Genomic DNA, 27,464 nt, shown 5'->3' with positions numbered 1-27,464 from the left:
GACTCCGTCTCAAAAAAAAAAAAAAAAAGTAATGTTTACTTTTAATGGCAAAAAAACGTGATAACTTTTAATGGCAAAACTGCAATAACTTTTACACCAACCTAAATATAACTTCTTAATGGAAAAGGCCTTTTAAACTATAACATAAAATCTAGAATCCCTAAAAGAAAACCTTGATAAATTTAACTGTATTAAAACTATTTCTACATGTCAACACTATAATAAGCAAAGATGAAATGACAGTACAGTAAAAAATTATTTGCATCTCATAACATAAAAATAGGCTGATTTTCTAATAGGAATTATAAAATATTCCTTCAAATCATTAAGAAAAGACCAACAGTCTAATCTATAATAATAGGTAAGGAATATTATAAGCTACTTCATAGAAAATAAAATATATCTCTTAATAAAAAAGGATTATTAATATCACTCAGAAAAATTGATACTATGAGACTTCTTTTTCTGAGAGGCCTCAAATAAATAAAATATAAATGAAAGAGGAGACATTACAACTGATGCCACAGAAACACAAAGGATCGTAAGAGACTATTATGAACTATCGTATGCCAACAATCTGGAAAACGTAAAAGAAATAGATGGATTCCTAGAAACATACCATCCACCAAGACTGTATCATGAAGAAATAGAAAACCTAAACAGACCAATAACAACTAAGGAGATTGATTCAATAATCAAAAACCTCCAACAAAGAAAAGTCCAGGACCATAGAGCTTCTGGCAAAATTTTAACAAGCATTTAAAAAAGAATTAATACTAATCCTTGTCAAACTCTTTTAAAAAATTAAAGAGGAGGGAACTCTGTAAATCTTATTTTATTAGGACAGCATTACCCTCATATCAAAGCCAGATAAGAACATAATGAGAAAAAGTTGTAGGCCAATATCCCTGATGGCCATAGATACAAAAATCTTCAACAAAATACTAGCAAGCTAAATTCAACAGAACATTGTTTGTTTGTTTGTTTGTTTGTTTGTTTGTTTTTGGATATCGAGTCTTGCTTTGTTGCCCAGGCTAGAGTGTAGTGGCATGATCTCAGCTCACTGCAACCTCTGCCTCCCAGGTTCAAGCGAATCTTGTGCCTCAGCCTCCTTTGTAGCTGGGATTGCAAGCGTGCGCCACTACACCTGACTAATTTTTATATTTTTAGTACAGATGGGGTTTCATCATGTTGGCCAGGCTAGTCTTGAACTCCTGACCTCAGGTGACCCACCTTCCCTGGCCTCCCAAAGTGCTGAGATTACAGGTGTGAGCCATTGTTCCCAGTCTTCAACAGAACATTAATAGGATGAAATACCATAGTCAAACAGGACTTATCCCCGAGAAGCAAGAATGGTTTAACATGTGCAGATCTATAAATTATACACCATATTAACACACTGCAAAAATCACAAAACCATCTCAACAAATGCAAAGGCATTTGATAAAATTCAACATCCTTTCATGATGGAACCTCTCAACAAATTAGGTGTAGAAGGAATGTATCTCAACATAATAAATGCCATATATGACAAACCCACAGTTAACATCATACCTAACAGTGAAAAGCTGAATGCTTTTCCTCTAAGTTCAGGAAAAAGATAAGGGTGCTCATACTTTCCATTTCTATTCAACATAAAGCTGGAAGTCCTAGCCAGAGCAATTAGGTAAGAAAAAGAAATAAAAGGCATCCTAATTGGAAAGGTGGAAGTTAATGGGCTCTGTCTGCAGATGACATGATGAAAACCCAAAAGACTCCACCAAAAAAACTGTTAAAACTAATAAACAAATTCAGAAAAGTTGCAGAATACAAAATCAATGTATAAAAACTAACTATGTGTGTATATGCTAACAATGAACAACCTGAAAAGGAAATTAAAGAAATTGATCCTATTTACAACAGCATTAAAAAGAATAAAACTCTTAGGAATAAATTTAACCAAGGAGGTGAAAATTCTGTGCATTAACAACTATAAGACACTGATGAAAGAAACTGAAGAAGACACAAATAAATGGAAAGATGCATTACATACATGAATTGAAATAATTAATATTGTTAAAATGTCCATAAAAGTGAGCTACACATTCAATGCAATTTCTATCAAAATTCCAATGACATTTTTCAAAAAATAGAAGAATGCTAAAATTTATATAGAACCACAAAAGACCCCAAACAGTATAAGTGAGTTTAAGAAAGAAGAACAAAGCCAGAGGCATTCACTTCCTGATTTTAAACGATATTACAGAGCTATAGTAATAAAAACAATATAGCACTGGCATAAAAACAGACTCATTGACCAATGGAATAGAATTAAAAAAAAAAAAACAAAACAGAAATAAACCTACATATACATCATCAACTAATCTTTGAAAAGGGCACCAAGTATATACAACAGAAAAAGAAAATTATCTTCAATAAATGGTGTTGGGAAAACTGAATACCCACATACAAAATAATAAAACTAGAACTTTGTCTTATACACCATATACAAAAATTATCTCAAAATGGATTAAATATTTAAATGTAAGATCTGAAACCATACAAATCTGGAAGAAAACATAGGGAAAATTTTCCTTAAGATTGGTCTTGGCAATGATTTTTTGGCTATGACACCAAAAGTGTAGGTGACAAAAGCAAAAATAAGCAAGTAGAACTATATCAAACTAAAAAGCTTCTGTACAGCAAAGGAAGCAATCAACAAAATGAAAAGGAAACCTATGGAATGGCAGCAAATATTTGCAAACCATATATCTAATAAGGTGTTAAGATACAAAATAGTGAGGAATTCATACAACTCAATAGCAAAAAAACAAATAACCTGATAAAAATGGGTAAATGACCCAAAGAGATGGTTTTTCAAAGAAGACATACCAATGACTAACAGGTATATGAAAAGATGCTCAACATCACTAATCATCAGAAAAATGCAAATCAAAACCACAATGAGATATCACCTCACACTTGTTAGGATGACTATTATCAAAAAGTTGCCAAGGGTATGGAGAAAAAGATACGAGAGTTGCTGAGGGTATGGAGAAAAAGAAGTCCTTGTATGCTGTTGGTTGGAATATAAAGTGGTACAGCCATAATGGAGGTTCCTTAAAAAACTAAAAATACAACTGCCATGAGATCCAACAATCTCACTTCTGCGTATGTATTAGTCCGTTTTCATGCTGCTGATAAAGACATACCCGAGACCTGGCAATTTACAAAAGAAAAAGGCTGAATGGGCTTACAGTTCCATATGGTTGAGGATGCCCCACAATCATGGTGGAAGGTAAAAAGCACATCTCACACGGTGGCAGACAAAAGAACAGAGCATGTGCAGGGAAACTCCCCTTTTTAAAACCATCAGGTCTTGTGAGACTTATTCACTATCACAAAAACAGTATGGGAGAAACTGCCCCCCTGACTCAATTATCTCCCACTAGGTCCCTCCCACAACACATGGGAATTATGGGAGCATATTCACGATGAGATTTGGGTGGTGACACAGAGCCAAACCATATCAGGGTATGTATGTAAAAGAAATAAAATCACTATCTCAAAGAGATATCTGTGCTCTCATGTTTAATGCAGCATTATTTACAGTAACCAAGACATAGACACAACTTAAATGTCCATTGACAGATGAATGGATAAACAATAAAGAAAGTGTGATACACACAACACACATACACACACAAAAAAATGGAATATTATTCAGCCATAAAAAGAAGAAAATCCTGCCATTTTCAACAACATAGATGAACCTGGAAGACATTATGCTAAGTGAAATAAGCCAGACACAGAAGACAAATACTGCATGATCTCACTTACATGTGGAAGCTAAAAAAGTCAAACATAGAGAAGCACAGAGCAGAAAAATAGTTACCAAGGGCTGGGGGTTGGGAAAAATAGAGAGATGTTGGTCAAAGCAGACAACCTTTCCATTGTACAATGAATACATTCTGGGGATCTAAAGTACAGCATGGGTGGTGATAGATGTATTAATTAATTTGATTGTGGTAATCATTAGACAGTGTGTACATACTGTATATAAAATCATCACACTGTACACATTAATATATACAATTTTTATTTGTCAATAAATATTTTTTCAAAAGCTACACTGATAAACTATTTTCACCTAACAGATTGGCAAAAATTAAGAGGTAAGAATAAATACCAGGTTGGCAACAATGGAAAACCAGGCACTCATATATGACTTCTTTGAAAGTAAATTGTTATAACTTATATTGGAGGACAATTTGTTATGATAAAATGCACATAACCATTTAATACCACCATTTGATGAGAATTTATTTTACAGATATACTCAAATAAGTACGAAATAACATAAATACAAGGTTTTTTTGTTGCAGCATTATTTTCATATAATAAAATATTAGAACAAATCTAAGAAACCATCAACAGGGGAATGGTTACGTAAACTACAGTACAGAATATAATAGAATATGAAAATAAGCAATGTGAACAATGTGTTCATGTCACCGCTTGTGTTAAAGGAGAAAAATAAGAAAACAAAATACATATTTGCCTACACACAAAATATCTCTGGAAAGATATACAAGGAACTGGTAATACTGTTGCCTTAGAAAGATCAGCTGGGTGACTGGATGATAATGGTGGGAGAAAATCTTTTCTTGGTCTATCCTTTTGCACTTTTGAAATTTTGCAATGTTTGAACCTTACTTTCATAAGCAAATAAATAAAACAATCACATGTAAAAACTTTTTACTATTACAATTTTGGATTTCATTTTTTATTGACTAAGTGATATGTAAGCTTTGATGATTAGCCTCTACTATTCTGATTTCTGGTCTTCAGTCTAAAAGAAAATGGATTCAGTATAATGCCTTCTCTCTTCACCTTCCTCTCTGCCTCCCGACTTCACATCTTGGTTAAAAAAATATCGAAAAGAAAGTTTCCTATTTGTAAAGAGTGACAAGTGAACTCTACAGGGTTAGAGGCTTTCAGTGAGGAGGGCTGCACAGCTGCAGATATGAATATATATATGAAAATGAAGTCATTTCAATTTGTCTCCAAGGACTCTCAGACTCAGGAGTGAATTCCCGAAAAATAATATGTACATCAAAATCGCTTGATTTCTTTGTCTAAAACTCTCTTCCTGAATAGAGTTATACTGATGAAACAGCTTATAGACTGGAATGTCTCTAAGGAAGAGAGGAAATGGTGAAATATAGACCTAATGTTCTAAGAGTTACTATTCAGCCATGTTAGTCACATATGATTTAACCCACTTCCTTGTGACAGTTTCCTGTTAAAATATGTTCAAGGGAATTATGTAAATGATCTATTTTAAAATGTACTCTAAGGAATATACTAAAGCACATGTCAAAATTTATCCAAAGTTCTAACATCCAAATCAAATGTATTACATATCACACCAAGCTCTGTGCTGTAAAATAAAAAATGAACAGAGATGAAACCCAGGCACAAAGAGGAGGAAATTCCAGAGAAAACATACTCACAGTAGTAAGACTTCAAGCTCAGATAAAAAACTCTTCCAATGCTTCTTACATTGCATTTTTTTCTCCTACATTGACAGAAAGACAAGAACAAAATTAAGAAAAGGATTTGTTTCTAGGATTCTTAACCCAGGGTCTATAGTCTCCTTAAATTAGATGAACTTTTTGGTGTAAATGCGTATGAACACTTTTCTGGGGAAATAATCTTTAGCTTTTACCAGATTTTCAAAAATCCATTAGCCCCAAAAGAGATCTGGAATGAGTGTTCTTAAATGAAAAGTTTTTCATGCAATGTATTGCCTTGCTAAACTCTTTCATCATATTTTGTACACATTTACATAAATTCAAAAACATTCTATGTATTCAAAGACAATCCCATGACAGCTAGAACCTCCCCCACTTGATCTTACAAAGAATCCAGTTTGTGTTATTTCCATTCTGCTGCAAAATTTCACTAATTTGGTATTTATGACTTGGGTTATTTGGATATGTCAGTTTAAGTTTACCTTTGCATTTTGAAAAGATGGGCTTACCAAGCAAATAAAAATATAACTCTTTACTTCCAAGAAGCTTTAGAAGATAGCACAGAGGCTGACACATGAATATTTTAATGAGTTTAATAATGTACTGAGCACCTACTCTGTCCCTGGCACTGTTCTTGATGCCTTCATACATCTTAGGTCATTGCATGTCTCTGGATCTCAGGTTTCCAACTTCTACCAAAAAAAGAGTTAAATTAAGTCTGCTCCTAGGTCTCACCAGTTGTAACGTTCTATCATTTGCAAATTGCTAGAGAAGGTGGAGTTTTGGAGCTCTGCCTTCAGGAATAAAGGGAGAGAAATTCAACAGGAATTTTGGAAACTATTTTCCAAGTTGAACTAGGAAGTCAGAAACAATAAATCAGACTAAAAAATCATTTTCAAGGACCATTTTATCAGAATTTACATTTTACGAGACCATTGTCCTGGGAGCCAGATGGGTTGGATTTTCCGCCTATCTCTAACACTTGCTATTTGTGACTCTTTGTCAGTCACTCAACCTCCCTAAGGTCATAGTTTTCTAGTTTGAAAAATGAAGAAGTTGGTTTTTTTGTTTATGCTAATGTAGCACTCTAACACCCTGTTGCTTGAAATGTGGTCTATGACCAAAAAAACCTCAGCTTCGCTAGGAGCTGCTGAGAAATGGCAAATCCATGGCTCCTGTCAGATCTGCTGAATCAGAATCTGCATTGTAAGATGATTCCCAGGTAATTAAAGTTAGAGAAGCACAGATCTAACACACCTAGCACAATTTCCCACCTCAGTCCCTCTAAGAAAAGTAATTGGTAATAAACAATGTTACAAAACTGCATTTCTTTAACAAAGTTCTGTGGCTAAGGCTTCATTAAATGTTCTCATTTTTTCCTGATAAGTGTGTGTGTGTGTGTGTGTGTGTGTGTGTGCGCGCGCGCGCGCGCGTGTGTTCGGTTAAAATAGGGGGCAGAGATAAAAGCAGAAGGGTGAAGTCTGGCCATACTTCCATGTACCACCTTAAGAGAAAGTTAAAATGTATGTAGAGACAGTAAGACTTTGTATACACCTTGGTAATCTCAGGTATTTTTACTCCTAACAACTAGCAACTAAATTCTTGGAAAAGGTATGTATGCTTCATTCAATTTATCCAGCAAACATTTACTGAGCAACTGCTACGGGCCAGGACCTGTAATAAGGCACTAAGATACAAAGACAAATAAGAGCTCTTCAAAGAAAGCTGCCTAGTCCTTTGAGAGAGGTGGGTGAATAATGTAATGCTTTGATGCTGTTGCTAAACATAGGAGTGTCACCCAAACCACACTGGAGGGGTCAGAGACAATCCAGGAAATAACACCTGTCTTTAAGAAAGAAAGGGAAGGGGTTCTAGAGGCAATGATGTCCCATTCAGACTCATGGAAAGAAAACTCCCAAAAGGGAGTGTGATTTGGTGGCAGCTGCAGAAAGAACAGGAAAGTAGACTGGACAGACCCTTTGGGGATGGGGTCCTGAGGCTCAACTATAAGAGAGTGTACGAATTGGGGCCAGGGACACATTGGCACTGAGAAACAGGCTTTAGCTTGGCCACCTCTAGAGCGACCACATTCTATTTGTTGAATGGTTGTGCCAGTTGGTTGTTTCTTTAGCATCTTCTCAGGAATTCTGAGATGTCTATGTACAATTAAGTAGTACTAACTGCAATTTGGAGAAATGGAGAAATTAGGGAAATAATTTTTTAAAAGGTTCTGTAATGCACGTTGCAAACTAGGAATCACTGTGGAACCCTCCTTCTTCCCACTTCCCCAGTCCTATAACAGATAATCAGATGTGGTCCACTTCACCTCATCTCTTAGACATACTTTCTCCTCTGCATCCTCACTGACTTTGCCCAGACTAACAGCATTAGCTCTCAACAGTGGCAACACATGTGAACCACCTTGGGATCTTTTAAAAAACACTGGTGCCTACCATTTTTTTAAAAGCTCATTTTTTAAAGGCTCATTTTCTTAAAAGCCCATTTTTTTAAAGGCTCATTTTTTAAAAAAGCTCCCTAGATAATTCTAATATATAGTCAGGGTTGGGAACACTGGTTTACACCCTGTCCATTTCTTGGTTTGCACATCTGAAATATCCCTCCACCAGGTCTTTCTGCCTCCAGTCTGTGGGTTTTGTTTTGTTTTTTGTTTTGTTTTCTTTTTGACAAAGTCTTATTCTGTTGCCCAGACTGAAATGCAGTGGTGTGATCTCGGCTCACTGCAACCTCCGTCTTCTGCGTTCAAGCAATCCTCTTACCTCAGCCTCCCGAGTAGCTGGAACTACAGGCAGGCACCACCACACCCAGCTATTTTTTTTTTTTTTTTTTTTTTTTTTGATTTCTTGGTAGAGACAGGGTTTCACCATGTTGGCCAGTCTGGTCTCGAACTCCTGACCTCAAGTGATCTACCCACCTCAGCCTCCCAAAGTGCTGGGATTACAGGCATGAGTCACCATGCCCGGCCTGCCTCCAGTCTAGCTCTTGCCATCTTTCCCCCAATTCTTCTGACAACTTCCAATCTACTATCTAACCTAGAAACAAAGTCATATTTTAACAACACAAATCTAAGTCTTTCACTCTCCTACTTAAAAATCAGATCTTGTGAGACTTACTCACTGTCACAAGAACAGCACTGGAAAGACCCACCCCCAAGATTCAATTACCTCCCACTGAGCCCCTCCCACAATATGTGGGAATTGTGGGAGCCACAATTCAAGATGAATTTGGGTGGGGACACAGACCCCACAGACTTAATATCTTTCCAGCATCCTCTTCTCACTATCTTCCCTATGGCCAGTCCACTGCGCTGAATGAATTCATGAGTAAGACCTACGTTTTCATACATACGTCTCCAGGCCTCTGCAACTGCTATTTGTTCCACTCAGAATGTACTTCCCCTCCTTCACTGCCTGCCAAAATTCTACTCATCCTTCAAAATCTAGCTGGAAGGTTTTTCCATTTGTTTTTGAGAACTGTTTATTGAGTGGTTACTTTGGCCAGATACTCTTCTGGGTGCCAGATACATCCCCTCTCTGGGTAGAAAGAGTTGTTGCTATCTTTTTTTTTTTTTTTTTTAATTAGTAGACTTTATTTTTTAGAGCAGATTTAGATTTAGAAAAAATTGAGAGGAAAGTAAGGCGTTCCTACACACACGCACACAGCTTCCCAATTATTAACATCTCACACCAGTGAGGTACATTTGTTAAAATTAATGAACCTATGTTGACATATTATCACCATAGTTTACACTAGGGTTCACTCTTAGTGTGGTATATTCTATGGGTTTTGACAAATACATGATAATATGTATCCACCATTATAGTATCAGAGTATAGTATCAGTTTCACTGCCCTAAAATCAGAGTATAGTATCAGTTTCACTGCCCTAAAAATCATCTGTGCTCTGCCTATTCATCTACCCCTTACCAAATACCCAGAAATCATTTTTGTACTGTCTCAATTGTTCTTCCTTTTCCAAAGTGTCATATATTTGGAATCATATGGTATGTAACTTTTTCAGATAGACTTCTGATATGGTTTTGCTGTGTCCCCACCCAAATTCATCTTGAATTGTAGCTCCCACAATTCTCACATGTTGTGGGAGGGGCTCAGTGGGAGTTAAATGAATCATGGGAGTGGGCCTTCCCAGTGCTGTTCTCGTGACAGTGAATAAGTCTCACGAGATCTGATGGTTTTTAAAACAGGAGCTTCCCTGCACAAGTTCTCTCTTGTCTGCCATCGTAAGACATGACTTTCACCTTCTGCCATGATACTGAGGCCTCCCCAGCCATGTGAAACTATGAGTCCATTAAACCTCTTCTCCTTTTTTTTTTCTTTTTTAATTTTACTTTAAGTTCTGGATACATGTGCTGAACATGCAGGTTTGTGACATACGTATACATGTGCCATGGTGGTTTGCTGCACCCATCAACCCATCATCTCAGTTTTAAGCCCTGCATGCATTAGGTATTTGTCCTAATGCTCTTTCTCCCATTTTCCCCAACCCCCCGGGTGTGTGATGTTCCTCTCCCCTCTGTGTTCATGTGTTCTTATTGTTCAACTCCCACTTATAAGTGAGAACATGCAGCGTTTGGTTTTCTGTTCTTGTGTTAGTTTGCTAAGGATGATGGTTTCCAGCTTCATCTGTGTCCCTGCAAAGGACATGAACTCATTTTTTTTTTTTATGGCAGCAAGAGTTCTATATTTTATGTGTTCCTGTGATCTTTTGTACAATTCTCTGCTAAAGTACTTCTTTCACAACAGTTTAATGTTTTGTTTACCTGGCTATTTCCCCAGAGAGACTGTGAGCTCCTTGAGGACAGAACTATGCCTTATTCATCTCTACATGCTCAGCACCCAGTCCATATAAGAGTTTAGTAAATGTTTACTTATTGTTGACCAACTATGAAGAAAATGAAGAGCAGCTCTTCTGTGTTTGTGTGTGGACCTGTCTCTGACTGACTCCTGAGCTTGATCCTGGAATTCCCTTTCTGCTTCACTGGCTGCAGTCACTCAATTGTCTTCTGACTTCCTATCCTGTTATGTTGGTTTGTTGCTCCTACTTGAAAGCCTCCTCCTTCCACCCTTCTGAGTTGTGATAGAAGGCAACTTATAAAGCAGTACCAAATGCCAAACTGTGGCTTAGCCTGTGAAGCTGCCTGGAGAGGACCCAGCTCATCCAAAAAATTCAGGAAAATCGTGGCAGGCTAGCACAATCTGATCCTCTTTAGTAAAGTCCCAGGACACTTTTCAGAATTCCTTTTTTTTTTTTTTTTTTTTTTTTGAGGTGGTGTCTCACTTTATCACTCAGGCAGGAGTGCAGTGGCGTGATCTTGGCTCACTGCAGCCTCTTCTTTTTGGGCTCAAGGAATTCTCCTGCCTCAGCCTCCTGAGTAGCTGGGACTACAGGAGCATACAACCATGTCCAGCTAAGTTGTGTGTTTTTAGTAGAGATGGGGCTTCACCCTGTTGATCAGGCTGGTCTCAAACTCCTGACCTCAAGTGATCCACCCACCTTGGGCTCCCAAAGTGCTGGGGTTACAGGCGTGAACCACCACGCCCAGCCCGGAAAAGTCTTTCATGCTATACATCTGGGGATGGAAAGAATTTAACTTCCACATTCTTGCAAGACAGGTCTTTGTTTCTTCAGGCACCTGAAATCATATCTCTTATTTCCACTTATAAAATTTTATGTTCAAATACCCCTTTCAACATCGATGAAAAATGACTTTTTTAAATATGAAAGATGAGCAAATAAGTGGAATTGATGTCCTGTGACAATAATTCTTTCCATACCTGTTTAAATAATTTGACAGCGTATGTTAGGTTTTGAATCTCCACTCTGTATACCTCAAAAATCTCTCCTTCTCCAATTAGGAAGTCTTTGTGGAAATTTCTAGTTCCTTCTATGATGTTTTGAAAGCTGATTGAAGATTTAGGCAGTATTCCTTAGGAAGGAAAGTAGGGGGAAGATAAGTTATCTAAGAATGAACATCACCTTTATAACCAAAACTTCTATATTAGAAACAATTCAGAGTCCAGTGGAAGGTCAGTAGAGAAAGGTCCAGGAACCAAAGCCGAAGCCCATCATGTGCTCTCTACACATTGACTTGGATCTAGTTCCCACCATTCCACAGAGCAAAGGGTTAGAACAGCAGCATTGTGATTTTACCTCCTCTCAAAAGAGATCAGCCAAAGAGCTTAGCGGAAGAAATTCTTCCAAGATTCAATTTCCTGGTCATTAGGTCAATGTGTTGCTGTTGACCCACTGTGAACCTAAAACTACTAAAAAATTATGGAAGTGGAAATATTGACATGAGTAAGCAATATTCTCCAAGCATGACTGATAGAAACACTTTTCATGTGCCAAACCCTCTAACTGCCTAATTTACTTCCTCAGAGTAAATTAGAAAGATGATTCAGCCTTTTAAAAACTCACCCAAAGTGGAGATTGGGAGAAAACATGCAAAGAGTAATCAAATACAAATTGAAAAGGAAAAGTTTGGCTATGTCCTTCAGAACCCAATTTTGGCTATATTTCCATAGCTAATACAAAATCCTCTCTGAAGACACTTAATGTTTGATTTAGACCTTATTGCTAAAGAACCAAAGCCTTATCTAACTTTTCTAATTCTTTTTTTCAATGAAAGAAGTATCAGATCTAGTGGCAAAGACTAGTCAACACAGCCTTAAATAGTCTTTAAAATTTATCAGAATGACTCCAGGCGGAACTAAATTATTCTTCCTACTAATGAACTAGGAAAGTTGATATGGAAAATAACCAGATTTTCATACTGACCTTCAGCATTGCTCTACAATCATCTTGAAAAATTTCTGTAACTGCTGTGAGCATTTCTAAAACTATATAATCTCAACATAATTTTAAAAATGTTTTCCCATGACACACAAACATAGCAAATTTTACTAACAAAAAACGAAAACATACCCCTGTGTGAAGAGACAATTGCATTCTTCATTTGCCAATGGAGCCTTAACATAATAATGTGTCATCTATTAGAACTAAAAGTGTCAAGCAAATTGAAATTATTTTAGTATCTATGACATTTTATACTGAATCTGAATTTATATGGTTATTGTGTTTATTGGGTATTTCTCCTTCTTAATTCACTTAAATGAAAGTATGATTTAAAAAAAATTGTTGGAAAAAGTTGTTTTTTCTTACCTTTTCCATTATGTTCAGGAATAAGAACATTATCCACTGTGACACTGGCTGTTTCCTAAGAGAAGAAAATACATACTAAAGTAATTCCATTTCATAAGTCTAGAAAGAACAGAACTTCAACAGAAATCTAAAGCTCCCTGGGGACTCTGCAGTGCAACAGAGTGCAACCTAATTTAAAATAAAGTTAGCAGAAATCAAAGTTATTTCACTTTATTTAATAGCATTCATTGCCATATTTAAGGCTTTCATACCAACGGTAAAAACTCAAGTTTCAATGCCACAGTCAGTTAAAGTCAATTTTAAATTACTTCTAATGCTATAAAAATGATCACTGCTAGTTTGCTGTAATAAAAACTAACAGTGATATGCAAAGCACCAACTAAAAAAGGAAAATTAAAAGCTGAGTTAAGACAAATATATAAATCACAGCATCCTTAGTAGTTCTCAGTCTCATCTCTGACAGATCACTGAGAAGAGAAAGCTCTTAATTTCTCAAATATTTATAAATCTCTACTTTCCTGAATCCTCAACTAAATAGAGAATAATGAGAGAACCAGGGCATTTCTGATTTTTTAAAAGTGCTGGCAAATCCAGCATTTTTCTGCCTGCTAACTTCATTCCTTTTGCTCAGTTATACATACAACAAAGTTCAAGGCTCATTTTCCATGCACACATACTCTACCTTGAGTAATATGTTTGGAAATCCACCTTCCTGATAACTCTTCTCTGAAGGACTCAAGACTGCTCCTGAAAGAGAAATACGGGAAGGTAGATACAAAACAATTCTATGTCCCTAATGATTTTTTTCTTTCTGAGACTCTGAAAATAAATGTCTTGCTAGTCATTGTTGATTTCTAAAGTTTCATTCCCATCGAACACTTACAATAAATTTGTGGAAGTATTATTTGTGAAGTTGTGAAACAGTTTTCTAATTAACAAATGTTATACAAACATACTTTTGTTCACTTAAAACATAAGTAGCTGCCTTAATCTATTATTAATATAACTTTAAATAATTTAAATAATTAAATAATAAATAAGTAATAAATAAGATAAATTATTGTTAGACATTAAAAATATTAAAGTACACAGAAGAAAATTTTTTTAAAAAATTGTTATCAGGTTTTGTTTTTGTTTTTGTTTTTTTGAGATGGAGTCTCACTCTTGCCCAGGCTGGTGGGCAGTGGCATGATCTCGGCTCATTGCAATCTCTGCCTCCTAGGTTCAAGCGATTCTTCTGCCTCAGCCTCCCAAATAGCCGGGATTACAGGCACCCGTCAGCATGCCTGGCTAATTTTTTTTTGTATTTTTAATAGAGATGGGGCTTCACCATGTTGGCCAGGCTAGTCTCGAACTCCTGGCCTCAAGAGATCCACCTGCCTCGACCTCCCAAAATGCTGGGATTACAGGTATGAGCCAACCACCACACTGGGCCTTTTTTTTTGAGACAGAGTCTTGCTCTGTCACCCAGGCTGGAGTGCAGTGGTACAATCTTGGCTCACTGCAACCTCCGCCTCCTGGGTTCAAGTGATTCTCCTGCCTCAGCATCCTGAGTAGCTGGGATTACAGGCATGAGCCACAGTGCCCAGCTGTGTCATCAGCATTTTTGCACATATATTTTTAAATGTTACAATTATGATATTATATCTTCCTGGGTTCGTTTATTTTTTTTATATCATCTTGTGCCATAAAGTATTGGAAGTGGCATGTGCGTGTGTGCGTGTGTGTGTGTGTGTATCAATCACAAATACTTACCACCCCAAATGTCGACTATAACTTCTCTTTGGTAGAGTGCTGTCTGGACTGAGGTAATTTATGTAGCTTCCTACAACAGATTAAAACCCTGCCATATTTTGCTGTCATTTCTAACATTTTGTCTCAGACTAGAAAACTTTCATTTTATATTCTAGCTTTCTTCTTTCTAGATTATCTTCTAGTGTTTCTTAAATTATTTTGCTTAGAAAACTAGCAAGAAAGCATAACCAATTAGTAACAAATTTCCTTGATAACACTATAAACCAGACTTAAGAGACATCTATAGAACATTCCATCCAAAACCAAAATATACACATATTTCTCAAGTGTACATTGAACATTTTCCAGAACAGACCTGACCTTAGGCAATTAAATGAACTTCAAATACATGTGTAAGGATTAAAATCATACAAAGTCTATTTTCTGATCACATTGAAATGCAAGCAGAAATCAGCAGCAGAAGGAAATTTGGGAAATTCACAAGTATCTGGAAATTAAACAACAAAATCGTAAATAACCAATGAGTTACAAAAGAAGTCATGACAGAAATTAGAAAATACCTTGAGATAAATGAAAATGAAAACACAACATATCAAAAGTTATGAGATGCAGCAAAAGCCATGCTTAGAGGGAAATTTATAGCTGCAAGTGCCTACCTTAAAAAAAGAAGAAATGCATCAAATCAGTAAACTAAACTTTCACATTAAGGAACTAGAAAAAGAAGCACAACCTAAACTGAAGCAAGCAAAAGGAAGGAAATACTTTAGATTAGAAATACATGAAACAGATGATTTGTTTGTTTGTTTGTTTGTTTAAGATGGAGTCTCACTCTGTCAACTAGGCTGGAGTGAGGAGTGAAGTGGCGCGATCTTGGCTCACTGCAATCTCCACCTCCCGGGTTCAAGCAATTCTCCTGCCTCAGCCTCCTGAATAGCTGGGACTACAGGTGCACGCTGCCATGCCGGCTAATTTTTTTATATTTTAGTAGAGATGGGGTTTCACTGTTTTGCCCAAGCTGGTCTCGAACTCCTCAGCTCAGGCAATCTGCCTGCCTCAGCCTCCCAAAGTGCTAGGATTACAGGCGGGAGCTACCTTGCCTGGCCAAAATAGAGGATTTTTTAAAAAGAAAAATCAATAGAACCAAAATCATTTCTTCGAAAAGATCAATAAAATTGACAATCTTTTAGCTTAACTGACCAAGAAAGACACTCAAATTACTAAAATCAAGAAAAAAAAGAGGGACGTCAACACTGACCTCACAGAAATAAATAGAATTATAAAGGAATATTATGAACAATGATATGCCAAAAATTAGATAACTTAGATCACATGGACAGATTTCTAGGAAGACACAACTATTGAAACTAACTCAAGTAAAAATAAATAATATACATGGACTCATAACAAGAGTTTGAGCTGGTACTTTAAAACTTCCCACAAAGAAAAGCTGAGGCTTAGATAGCTTCGCAGGTGAATTCTACCAAACATTTAAAGAAGATTAACACCAGTCCTTCACAAATTCTTCCAGAATAGAAAAGGATAGAACAATTCCCAAATAATTCTATGAGATCAGTATTATTCTGATACCAATGCCAAATAAAGACATTACAAGAAAACAACAGACCAATACCTATTACAAACATAGATGCAAAAATCCTCAACAAAATACTGGCAAACTGAATCCAGAAGCATGTAAGGATTAGATACAATGACCAAATGGGATGTATCCCAGGAATCCAATATTTGTTTAATGTCTGAAAATCAATCAATGTAATACACCACATTAGCAGAATGAAGGACAAAAAACACATGTTCATTTCAATAGATGACAAAAAAGCAGCTGACAAAATCCAACACCCTATCATGATAAAAGCCCTACCAACAGAAGAAAATGTCCTCAATATGATAAGGGCCATCTATAAAAAACTGACAGTTATCATCACTAACCGTGAAAGACTGAATGTTTTCCCCTTAAGATCAGGAACAAGGTAAGGATGTCCGGTCTTGCCGCTTCTACTCAACATGCTAAAGGTTCTAGCCAGGGCAACTAGGCAAGAAGAAAAAATAACAAACATACTGAATTTGTGTAGAAAAAAAATGTGAAATCTGGGGGCTGTAGGGGCACTAAAAGTCATTATTCTTTTGCTGTTTGTGAAAAGAGAGATAATACTTCATTGGCATATAAAATGGAAAATTGAAAATGGCTCTCTTAAGAAGCCAGTAGAAAGCTGTGAATTTTGTGTCAAAACTGGAAAACAACTGCTGATCATTGAAATATAAATGCAAAAAGTGATATATAAGGACATGCATGTCAGAAATATAATAACAAAAAATAGAGATTCTAGTTTCTTGAGCAATTTTGGTATGTCCTGAGATCTGACAGAATGCTTTACTGATGTGAAGAAACCACCGAGCAGCAGCAACTTGAATTGTAGGCACAGTACCTGGGAGGAAATCAAAGGCCCATTTTTATAAGACTGGGAAAATCCAAATCTACAAAGTGATGCCTGGAAGTTGGAATATAAAAGGCCCAAATTCCTCTAAAATAAAATCAGTTCCACAAAACAGAAGAAAATTGCAAGGAAAGGTGGGCAATAGCTGATTATTTAGATAACTGATAAATCTGTCCATGGTAGCAACACAGAAAGACTAAATCGTCTTAACCATCTTCAGTTAGGAGCTCCAACTCCTAATTTAGTGAGTAGCCATGATAGGAAACCCCTGTTGAGCAAGATACACTTATGCTTCCAACAAATCATCACATCTCACTTATAACAACTACATAATTAACTTTTTCAAAATTGTTACTTAATTTGAAACACCAACTCAATCAATTACAATTAAATAATGCTATTTTCTTTAGTAAAGAAGTAAGGTGCTATCCTCCTCTTCACTTCAGATTTGCCTATCTCTTTGTACTAGGGTAGTAAAGTCTTTTTACCAATCAGCTAATCTCACATCCAAAAAAGAAAAATAAATGTTGTATGTGCAACAGACTAAGAGTCAACCAAGAATGTGGAATTTTTGTCTACTTACAGTCCAACTTATTCTCTGTTGCATAAATAAACAACATAGAGAGTGAAAATATACTCTAAAATTTATTCCAGAACACTGAACGCTGCCGTATAAAACATACCTGGGTGTCCTATAAAAGTGGCATAAGTTTGTATTTTGAACAGCAAGCCATGTAGGTGGTTTCAGTGGCTGAGAAAGGCTCAGATAATGGAAAAGGCATTGCATTTACAGTTCCCAGGGACTCACTGAATTTCACTTGCTCAGTCAACTTCACAGTGAAATATTCTGCTGCACTAAACTAAGTGAAGAAACAATGTGCAAAAGACAAAGGGAATTAGCCAAGTTATATGAATAATACCATGGTGGAAGTCTATTAGGAACTAATACCCCATTAATAGGAAAGATCAAGATAAAAGTCAATGTGAAGCTACAGTTTTCTTGTACAAACCTCTCAGGATTCCTTGTGTGTGTGTGTGGAAGGGCTCATGTGCACTAAATATATTACCAAAGAACATGTGTGCAAATACACAAAACTAAAAATGTGATCTATGAAAAGAGCCAAAGAACAAAGATGTTGATTCAAAAGAGTTTCCAATCTAAGAGCCTTGGGTCTATAACATAAGCCCCAAGATCATTATTGTTGAAATGAATACATCTGAGTGGAACAAACAGAACAGGTAACGTTAGATTATTTCACTGACAAAGAATACATGGAGAAAACTTCACGAGCTTTATTGATCAGGTTGTTCTAAATATAAGGCATGACACAGCATCAGAAATAGAGAAGATAAACAAAGGGAAGAATTAGGCTACTGTGGAATGGGTAGTAACAAGTAAGGCAGGGTTAAACGCTGTGGCGTAAAAATAGCAGTGAAGATAAAAGAAACATCCCAAGATTATTCTGGAGGTAGGTGCAATATAAAATACTAAATATAGGGGGAAAATACAATTATGTTTTCAACTTGTAATATATAGTAAAACAAAGAATAGCATGATCTGTTTCTCAAATACTATGATTCCAATTACGTTTATGACTCAAAGAGTTTCGGAGTTTTTGATAGCAAGCTCATTCTATTAACTGCGAAAAATGAAACATTTTAAAAAGTGTAGTTTGTAAGTAAAAGTAAATTAAAAAAACAAAACAAAACTATAAAGTGGTAGAAAGAAATATGTTGTATAAGTTAGGTGATAAGGGAAGAAAGTGTCACAAGAAAATGTGAAGCTGGAAAGTCCCTTCCAGATAAAAGCCACAGGTAAGGAAACACTGACACACAGCATGAGTCAATGTCTTGGATAAAATGCAATATTCGAATTTACAAACTACAGTTCCTATTACAGATTAAGAGCCACATTATAAGAATCAGCATTTACCATGGTTTGTAATTAAATGAATAGCTCGACGATGCCCCATCTCCTGGAGGACCTGTAAAAGGTCACCGATGGTCTTGTTTTTCTGTGCCCAGGACCAAAGTAATTCTCTTGTTCCACTTTTACCTTGGTCTACATACTTTTCAATATGACGAACATCCAGCCAGCTGCTTGAAAGTCTCTCTGCTGTGGAAATTGCAATATAAACAAAGAATTGTTTACTGTACTTTCATTGAAATACTTGTTTTTGTGTACCTTATGTTTATTTCCTCTTATTTATAACTTTAACTTTCCTCTTGTTTATAACTTTTATTTTGAACTAATTTGGCATATACTCACCTGCCTTCTGCTAATGTTGACATCTTACTAACCACAATACAAAGATCAGAATCAGTGATAACTGCAAACCTTATTCTAATTTCACTAGCTTTTCCACTAATGCCCATTATCTGTTCTAAGATCCTATCCAGTTTTCCATATTATGTTTAATTGTTCCTTCTCCTTAATCTCCTCCAATCTATGATGGTCCCTCAATCTTTCCTGTCTTTCAGGACAGTGAAATGATATTGTCCTTCTCAGTGCATCATATCAAGAGGTTTAAGATAGTGATGTCTTATCAATAATAATGTTTATTCTGATCACTTAGTGAAGGGAGTGTCTGCAGAGTTTCTCTACTATAAAATTATCTTTCCCTTTGTAATTAATAAATATTTAGGGGGAGATACTTTGAGATTATGAAAATACTCTGCTTCTCCTCAGATTTGGGCCACTAATATTTTGCATCCACCAGTGGATCTTATTTATCACAATTATTACTACAGTATTCGCTTAATGGTGATTTTTCTATTTTCCCTTTCTCCTTCATGAACTCTTTGGTAAGAAACAGCTGTCCTTTCTGCTATGTTTATTTATTTATTTATCCAGTTGTTTATTTATATCTATGGGCTCATGGATATTTATTTTATCCCATGGGTTAAAATCCAGTACTATCATTAATAATTTTGTTGCTAAAATTATTCTAGCTTTGTCCATGTAGGTTGACTCTTGTGTTCTTTTTTTTCTGGTTTTTAAAATTTTATTATTATTATTATTATTTTTGAGACAAGATCTCACTCTGTCACCCAGGTTGGAGTGCAGTGGGGCAATCTCAGCTCACTGCAGCCTCCATCTCCCAGGCTCAAGCCATCCTCCCACCTCAACCTCCCAAGTAGCTGCAACTTCAGGTGTGCACCGCACCACCATGCCCAGCAAATTTTTGTATTTGGGTGGGTTGTTTTTTCCTTTTTGGTAGAGATGGGGTTTTGACACATTGCCCCAGGTGGTCTCAAACTCCTAGGATCAAGCTCAAGCAATCTGCCCGCCTTGGCCTTCCAAAGTGCTGGGATTACATGTATGAACTACCACAGCAGGCCTCGTATGTTCTTTTGACAAGTCCTATCTTTTTGTGAGTATCTCCTTATTTTATGGCTCTACAAGGTGATCCAGGCTTATTTTGTATTTCCCCCTTTCCTGGACTGCAATTATTTGTCTAATGATCTCTGGTCTCTTTATTGGACAATGGTGTATAGAAGCTCAATCCCGGTGCTAGAATTGTTCATTGTGGCCAAGGTTCCATTGCTTCTAGGCCCTCTAAGAACACAGAGCAAGGAAATATAGGTATGAACACTCATCCGTGGATCTCTATTCCTCTACCTGTATGCGCATATATTAAATACCAAGAATTTATTCTGATGCTTCGGATTTTAATCCAGCATCACAGGGTATATTTCAGTCCTTCCTCATTTGTAACTTTATTCTTGAACAATAATATTATTGATAATATATTTACTTGTTTGCTTAATTCTACAATGCACATAAAGTACTTTCAGAATTGCCAACCTATAACCTTGTGAGAAACACATTAGCAAAATCAGAATACATAATTCTTTCTGTCCTTAGCATAAGCACATCCAGTTAAGATGTTGTGTTCCAAACTTACTTAGATTAATTCTTTTCTTCCTCACCCCTTCAGTGTGGTTATTATTCATTTGTAATACAGTTAGATTCAATTGTTGAAGGTTTGAGAAATGGTGTTTTGTTCCCCCTGTCTTCCCCTTGAACACTTTTGAGCAATTTTAAAAGCTAGTATCTGGGTAAAATCAGGGAAATGTTTTACTAGGATACTAGGCTTTAAATAATTCAATTAAAGTTTGGCATAAACATCTTAAAACTGTGCAGAAAGCATATGAGTTTTTGTGGTGCCCTGATTTAACAGGTTTCTTCAAGTGAAAATTTATGTTGCCTTTCTGCACAACTTCCAAATTTTAAAGTGTACTTTGAGGCAAAGTGGAGAGAAAGAAAGCAAATGACAGAAAAGGTGGTCTCGTTCCTATGATAATATTTATAACCTGGAATATTGAGCACTAAAATTAACAGTGTTTTTGGGTTATTGGTGGTGATGGCAGCATCCTTTCATAACTTTACCTTCCAGAGAAGCTAAAAAATTTAGGATCCTGGATGCAAGTCTGTGGATCAAATCCTACTGTTATCTGAGGGTGGTCATGGGGGACCCCTGACATGCCACCATAACTGGCTTTAGGAGCTCAGCACCCTTTCATCCTGCCACATACCAATATGTGGAAGCTGCCCTCCAGCAGGAACCAATGTGATCTCATAGGAGACAGGACTCCCCTTTCCACCAAGGAGATACTTCAAAGGCAGATGTGCTTTTAAAAGGCAATGGTTGTTCAGATATCAGAAGAATGATAAGTCTTGTGAAACTTTCTTCTGTTAAAAGTCTGTTTTGGGACCAGGCGTGGTGGCTCACACCTGTAATTCCAGCACTTTGGGAGGCTGAGGCAGGAGGATCACTTGAGGTCAGGAGTTTGAGACCAGCCTGGCCAACATGGTGAAACCCCATCTTGACTAAAAAAATACAAAAATTAGCCAGGTGTGATGGTGTGCACCTGTAGTCCCAGCTACACAGGAGGGTGAGGTGGGAGAATCACTTGAATCCAGGAGGTGGAGGTTGCAGTGAGCTGAGCTGAGACCATTGCACTCCAGCCTAGGCAACAGAGTGAGACTCCGTTTACACACACACACACACACACACACACACACACACACACACAAAAGTCTGTTTTAGAGTCCAAAGGTCATTCATTTCTTAGGGAGTTGCTACACCAGTTATATTCGAAATCAAGCCAGCAGAAAGGCAGATATCTTCTGCCTTTATATCGCATTCCCCCCCTGCCCAATTTTTGGTTCTACAAGCCTTTGCTGGAATATTCAATTTACCTCAACTTTATGCTCCCACTGAGGCGATGAGTAAATCCTGAAAGTTGAAAGTTTCCACAATATGAAACCATTACTGGCCCTCTTTTTATGAGCTAAAAATTGACATGGTAGACATTACTAGTGCCGCTAATAACTTCCAACCCTCTATCCCATCATAGAGGATTCCATTTCCCTGCCCTTTCAGATTAGGCACGCCTTTATGTCTCTTCCAGCCAGAAACACTGAAGAACCAGGGTACAATTCACCACGTGTTGACAGGGGGCTGCCTCAAGACCAAAGCAGCCTGAAATGCTGAGCCACCAGATGGAGGAGAGTTTGCTGGACTCTCAGAGCTCTTCCTGGGAGCAAAAAGTAAACCTCTGCTATGTTAAACCACTGAGATTTTGGTGCTGCTTGTTACTGCAGCATAACTTGGTCTATCCTGACTGATATACACAAGGTCATATCTTGAATTTTGTTACTCTGTTACAACCTGTACCAGAACAGAGTTAAACAGAGTGGCAGCCTTTGCAAATTACATATTAAACAAGGGAAGATAAAGTTGAGACATTCTATTTGAATGCATGTTTAGGCTGTAAGGAAAGAAAAATAGCTAGAATAAAATGTCTGACATAATTGAGTTAGAATGTCTTTGCCCTTCCTCCATATTTCAAGTTCTGGGAAGAATATATTCATTCCTCATCTCCTTGAAGAGATGACGTTTCACAAAGAGGCAAAGACTATCCACATGCCAATATATGTTTTAGATAGCTTATCATTTTTAAAAGGAAGCCTTAAAAAGCAAAAATATTAGCCAAATGTTGTAATGTTATTTTAATGTATTTCTTTCTGATGAGGTAATCTGCCTATTTCATTGAGGCACATTTTTAATAAACACTTTATTTAGCTATTTCTAAAAGCTCTTAAGAGAAATACTGCAAATCAGTGTAGTTCAAACACTTGTTGAGTATCTGTTATGTGTCAGCAATACAGTAATTGCATGCACCAAGCGTGGGTTGACTATGAAGACAGGCCTCTACCTAAAGATGAGAACAGCAGGGAAGCCTTTCTGGAGGGGTGGTTTCTGAAGCCTGAGCCATGCCATGTCTAAAACTGAGTACTTCTAAAGAGAGGCCAATTCTTGAAGTATTGGATAGGGTACACTATCCTGGGGAGGAAAAAAATAATCACTAGAGTTTCAGATTGAAAACAAGACAAATGAATGAGTCTGAGCCCCACAGACTATCCTGCTTTCCAAGAAAAAAGGTTCTTAGTCAAAACAAAGCATTCCCGTGGGCCTCTGGGAGAGTACAGGAACGTATGTATTTAGTGGTGGCACTGCCATCGACCTATGACACAACTCCAGGCAAAACATAGCCTCACTGAACAATCTCAAACTTCTTCACAAATGTCCTTGTAGTCCCACCTAAAACATATAATAAATCTTCTTGCTCTTCCCTGGCCTGTTAATTAATTATAGCACCTCTAATCTGTAAAACACTTCCCACTCTCAAAATGAACATTCCAACAAGAGAACTCTAAATATCAAATTTCAGCAAAGGGAAAGTTTAGGTTTCTATGTTTTCTATTAGAAAATTAATCAAGGCTGGGTGCAGTGGCTCACGCCTGTAAACCCAGCACTTTGGGAGGCCAAGGCAAGAGAATCGCTTGAGCCCAGGAGTTTAAGACAGGACTGGGCAACATGGCAAAACCCCATCTCTACAAAAAATTTAAAAATTAGCCAGGCTTGGTGGTGTGCATGCATCTGTAATCCTAACTACTCAGGTGGCTGAGGTGGGAGGATAGCTTGAGCCCAGGAGGTTGAAGCTACCTTCAATTGCTCACAACAATTGCCACAGAAGGAAAGGCACAGTTGATAGCTGTAAAGGAAATCCACAGTTAACATTTCAAGTCCCAGGGAATGTCAGCTTTTCATTCCATACTTTCCATAAATTCCATTCTTTGTTTTTTGTTTTGTTTTGTTTTTAATTCCTTGATTACCCTTTTAAAAGTGCAGCAGGCCATGACTCTGTGCTGTCCTGTCCTGTGACTTGGCTGAGAAACTGCTAATATCAGATGCTCTCCCTTAAGCACATTTCTGAGATTCAGCTGGAATATGAATGAACAGATGTCAAATGAGCTGGGGTTTTAAGTTCTCTAAATTGACCAGGGGCTTATAGTTCTGAGTTTGCACCAAATCTAAGGAAAGCTAGATTAGTCAAAGGCATTTTTTTCTAATAGCAGAAGTTCATGGTGAAAAACTGATCCAGACTGCCTGCATGTATGGATTGCTTCTGGACTGGAAGTGAAATATGTTTTCTCTTTTTCCAACTGGTGATTCACACTGCAACCTTAATAGCTTTTCTCTAACGATGATGCATTCTGAATAGCAACATCGCTAAAGAGTATTATTAGCATCCATAAAATGCATACTTCATTTAGATCCAATTCTATAAAATAGTTTCAATCTGATACAACAGGAATGCAAACTATCAACATGTTAATTACATTCTTCAATATTCATCATTTTCTCCAACTCTCCCTTACTTGTCCCCTTTCAGAATATAGGACTTTGTTTACTCATAGTACATATCAAATAAAAATATAGAGAAAAGTTCTCAATGATTAATTGTGTTGATAAAGTTAAAAGCATTCTAAACTGAAAATACAAATTAAGAAAAACATGCTGTTAGTTAAGCATTGTTGAAAACCATTTTTCGGAACACAAATCTTTTGTTGAAAGTCATATTGGAGTCACATAAGCCAAAAAGTCAACCTAAGAAGTTCAGAAATCACATGCTCAAAGGTCCTTGAAGGCTGTTTTAAGAGTGCAGGACTGTCTAAGTAGTGTTAACCTTTGGGGTTTTCAGTTGCAGAAATCACGTCTCCATATGCAAATATGTCTCTGAAGGGGTTTTTTCAAATAACGCAACACATCCGTATTTGGAATCTTTGTATTTGCATACAACCACATGCCAAAACCCCTGTAAAATTAAGACTCCATTCTCACAGAGCTTGTTTTTAGATACTGTAATGGAAAAAGGAAAGATGTTTCTTTCTTTCTACAAAGCATGCAAAAAATTAGACAATTTTTTAAAAGAACTATTAAGGTTAAAGATATTTTAATTCCAAAAAAGTAAAACAAAAGTCAAAATTATAAGTTAGATCTGTTCTTCATACCAGACTGTGAGCATTAACACTCACTAGTTAATATATTTTAGAAGAAATAGTTCTTATTCATACTTAAGCTCATGTGTATGTTTTACCCCATGCCTGAGTAGGACTCATAACTGGGGAGGGCTGTGTGCGATTTCTCAGATGCCCCTCTCTCTGTCCTGCTCTCTTAATCCTAGACACAGGTAGGAACCTAACATTAACTACCTCTGGGAGAGAATTCACCCTCAACACCAAGGTTTCAGTCAGAAGCTATGTAATTTCATTCCCAGGTGAATATCAATACTATTTCCCCACACATTCTTCCATTGTTAAACTTTTATAGGTCTGTTGCCTACACTAAATTGGAAAATTCTTACAAGCAGGGACTAGGACATTGTATTTACAGTGCTTTGCCAAAGATTCTGCTCAACAAGGTTTTGGATGTTTAATAGACATTTGTTGATTCATTAATTTATTCAAAACACATATATTTAGTGAGTGCCTGCTCTGTGCCAAGTACAATTTTCAATGCTAAGAGAGTCAGCAGGAAACAAAGGAAGGAAATATCCCTGCCCCCTTGAAGCTTATTTCTAGATGAAGAATAAACAAATAAACATATATATGTTTACATATGTATATAGTTTATTTTATATATACATAGAGATACTTACATACATGACGTATGTAAGAGGTGATAAATAATATAGAGAAAAATAAACTGGAGAAGAGGCATAAGGGAGTGTTAGAGGGGGTAATCAATTTTTAAAAAGTGGTCACGGCCAGGCATGGTGACTCACACCTGTAATCCCAGCACCACCTAAGGCCAGAAGTTTGAGACCAGCCTGGCCCATATGGTTAAACCTGTCTCTGCTAAAAATACAAAAAATTAGCCAGGTGTTGTGGTAGGCACCTGTAATCCCGCTTGAGAGGCTGAGGCAGGAGAATCGCTTGAACCCGGGAGGTGGAGGTTGCAGTGAGCCAAGATTGCACCATTGCACTCCAGGCTGTGCAACAAAAGCAAAACTCCATCTCAAAAAACAAAACAAAACAAAAAAGTGGTCAGAGTAGGTAATAGTTAAACAAAAACATGAAGGAAGTGAAGAAGCAAGCCTACAAGGTTACTGGCAGGAAGAATGTTCATTGCGTGTTCAAGGAACAAGAAAGCTAATGTGGTTGGAGTCAAGCAAACAAGAGGGAGAGGAAAGTGAGAAAAGCCATGCAGAACTTCGGGGTTTGCTCTGAGTGGCCTGGGAAGCCACTGGAGGGTTCTGAATAGGCCAATGATAGCATATGCTTTACATGCATCACAGGCTCGCTGACTGCTGGGCTGCAAAGACACTCGAGGAAGTCAAGGGCAGTAGCAGGGAGTCCGAGCCCAGTCAGCCAACTGCGAAAATAGTAGAGGTGGGAACTGATGGTGGTTGGTGCCAAGATGGCTGTGGTGGCAGTGGTAAGAAGCGGTCAGATTATTAGATAGATCCTGAAGGCACAGTCAGCAGCATCATTTACTGAGAGATAGGATGTGGTTTGTGAGAGAAAGTGACAAGTCACAAAAGGCTAATATTTCTGGCCTGAACAAATGAAGAATGGAGCAGCCATTACTGAAATGGGAAAACTTTGGGAGGGCTAGGGGGAGCATTTCTGAGCTGTTAAGTTGGAGATGTCTGTCAAATAGGTAAATAGATAAGTGAAGATGACATTCTACAGGGAGACTTGGGCCAGCTAGAAATTTGGGAGTTAATATATAGATGGAATTTATGTAAATTTAGCAGATAAACAGAAGAGACGAGGTCCATGGACTAAGCCCAGGGGCACTCTAAGACATCAAGATAAATCTATAAGAAGAGAAGAAATTAAGGAGCATAAAATTTTTATTATTATTATTTTTTTTTTCTGACAGGAGTCTCGCTCTGTCACCTAGGCTGGAGTATGGTGGTGTGATCCCGGCTCACTGAAACCTTGGCCTCCCAGGTTCAAGGATTCTCCTGCCTCAGCCTCCCAAGTAGCTGGGATTACAGGCGCCTGCCACCATGCCTGGCTAATTTTTTGCATTTTTAGTAGAGACAGGGTTTCACCATGCTGTCCAGGCTGGTCTTGAACTCCTGACCTCAAGCAATCCTCCCGCCTTGGCCTCCCAAAGTGCTGGGATTACAGGTGTGAACCACCGCACCCAGCAGGGGCATGATTACAGGCGTGAAC

At 37.3% G+C, this 27,464-nt stretch overlaps 1 protein-coding gene across 3 annotated transcripts in view; it reads right to left on the bottom strand.

Annotated features, from left to right (window-relative positions):
- The window catches only part of IRAK3 (interleukin 1 receptor associated kinase 3), a 52,494-nt gene that overhangs the window by 19,563 nt on the left and 5,467 nt on the right, over positions 1 to 27,464 (bottom strand). The window contains exons 2-6 of one of the 3 annotated variants that reach the window (XM_001117080.5): positions 18,858 to 19,040; positions 13,399 to 13,463; positions 12,717 to 12,771; positions 11,330 to 11,481; positions 5,496 to 5,560 (exon numbers count right to left, since the gene is read on the bottom strand). In XM_001117080.5, coding sequence (XP_001117080.4) covers positions 5,496 to 5,560; positions 11,330 to 11,481; positions 12,717 to 12,771; positions 13,399 to 13,463; positions 18,858 to 19,040 — 520 coding nt within the window. The remainder of the gene's footprint in view (positions 1 to 5,495; positions 5,561 to 11,329; positions 11,482 to 12,716; positions 12,772 to 13,398; positions 13,464 to 18,857; positions 19,041 to 27,464) is intronic. The other 2 variants (XM_077954682.1, XM_002798669.4) reach the window with 2 other exon arrangements.

This window comes from Macaca mulatta, chromosome 11, assembly GCF_049350105.2.
Source record: "Macaca mulatta isolate MMU2019108-1 chromosome 11, T2T-MMU8v2.0, whole genome shotgun sequence".
NCBI classification, from domain to species: domain Eukaryota; kingdom Metazoa; phylum Chordata; class Mammalia; order Primates; family Cercopithecidae; genus Macaca; species Macaca mulatta.
Note: the sequence above shows the minus strand (reverse complement) of the source record. Positions and strands in the feature narration are given on the sequence as shown.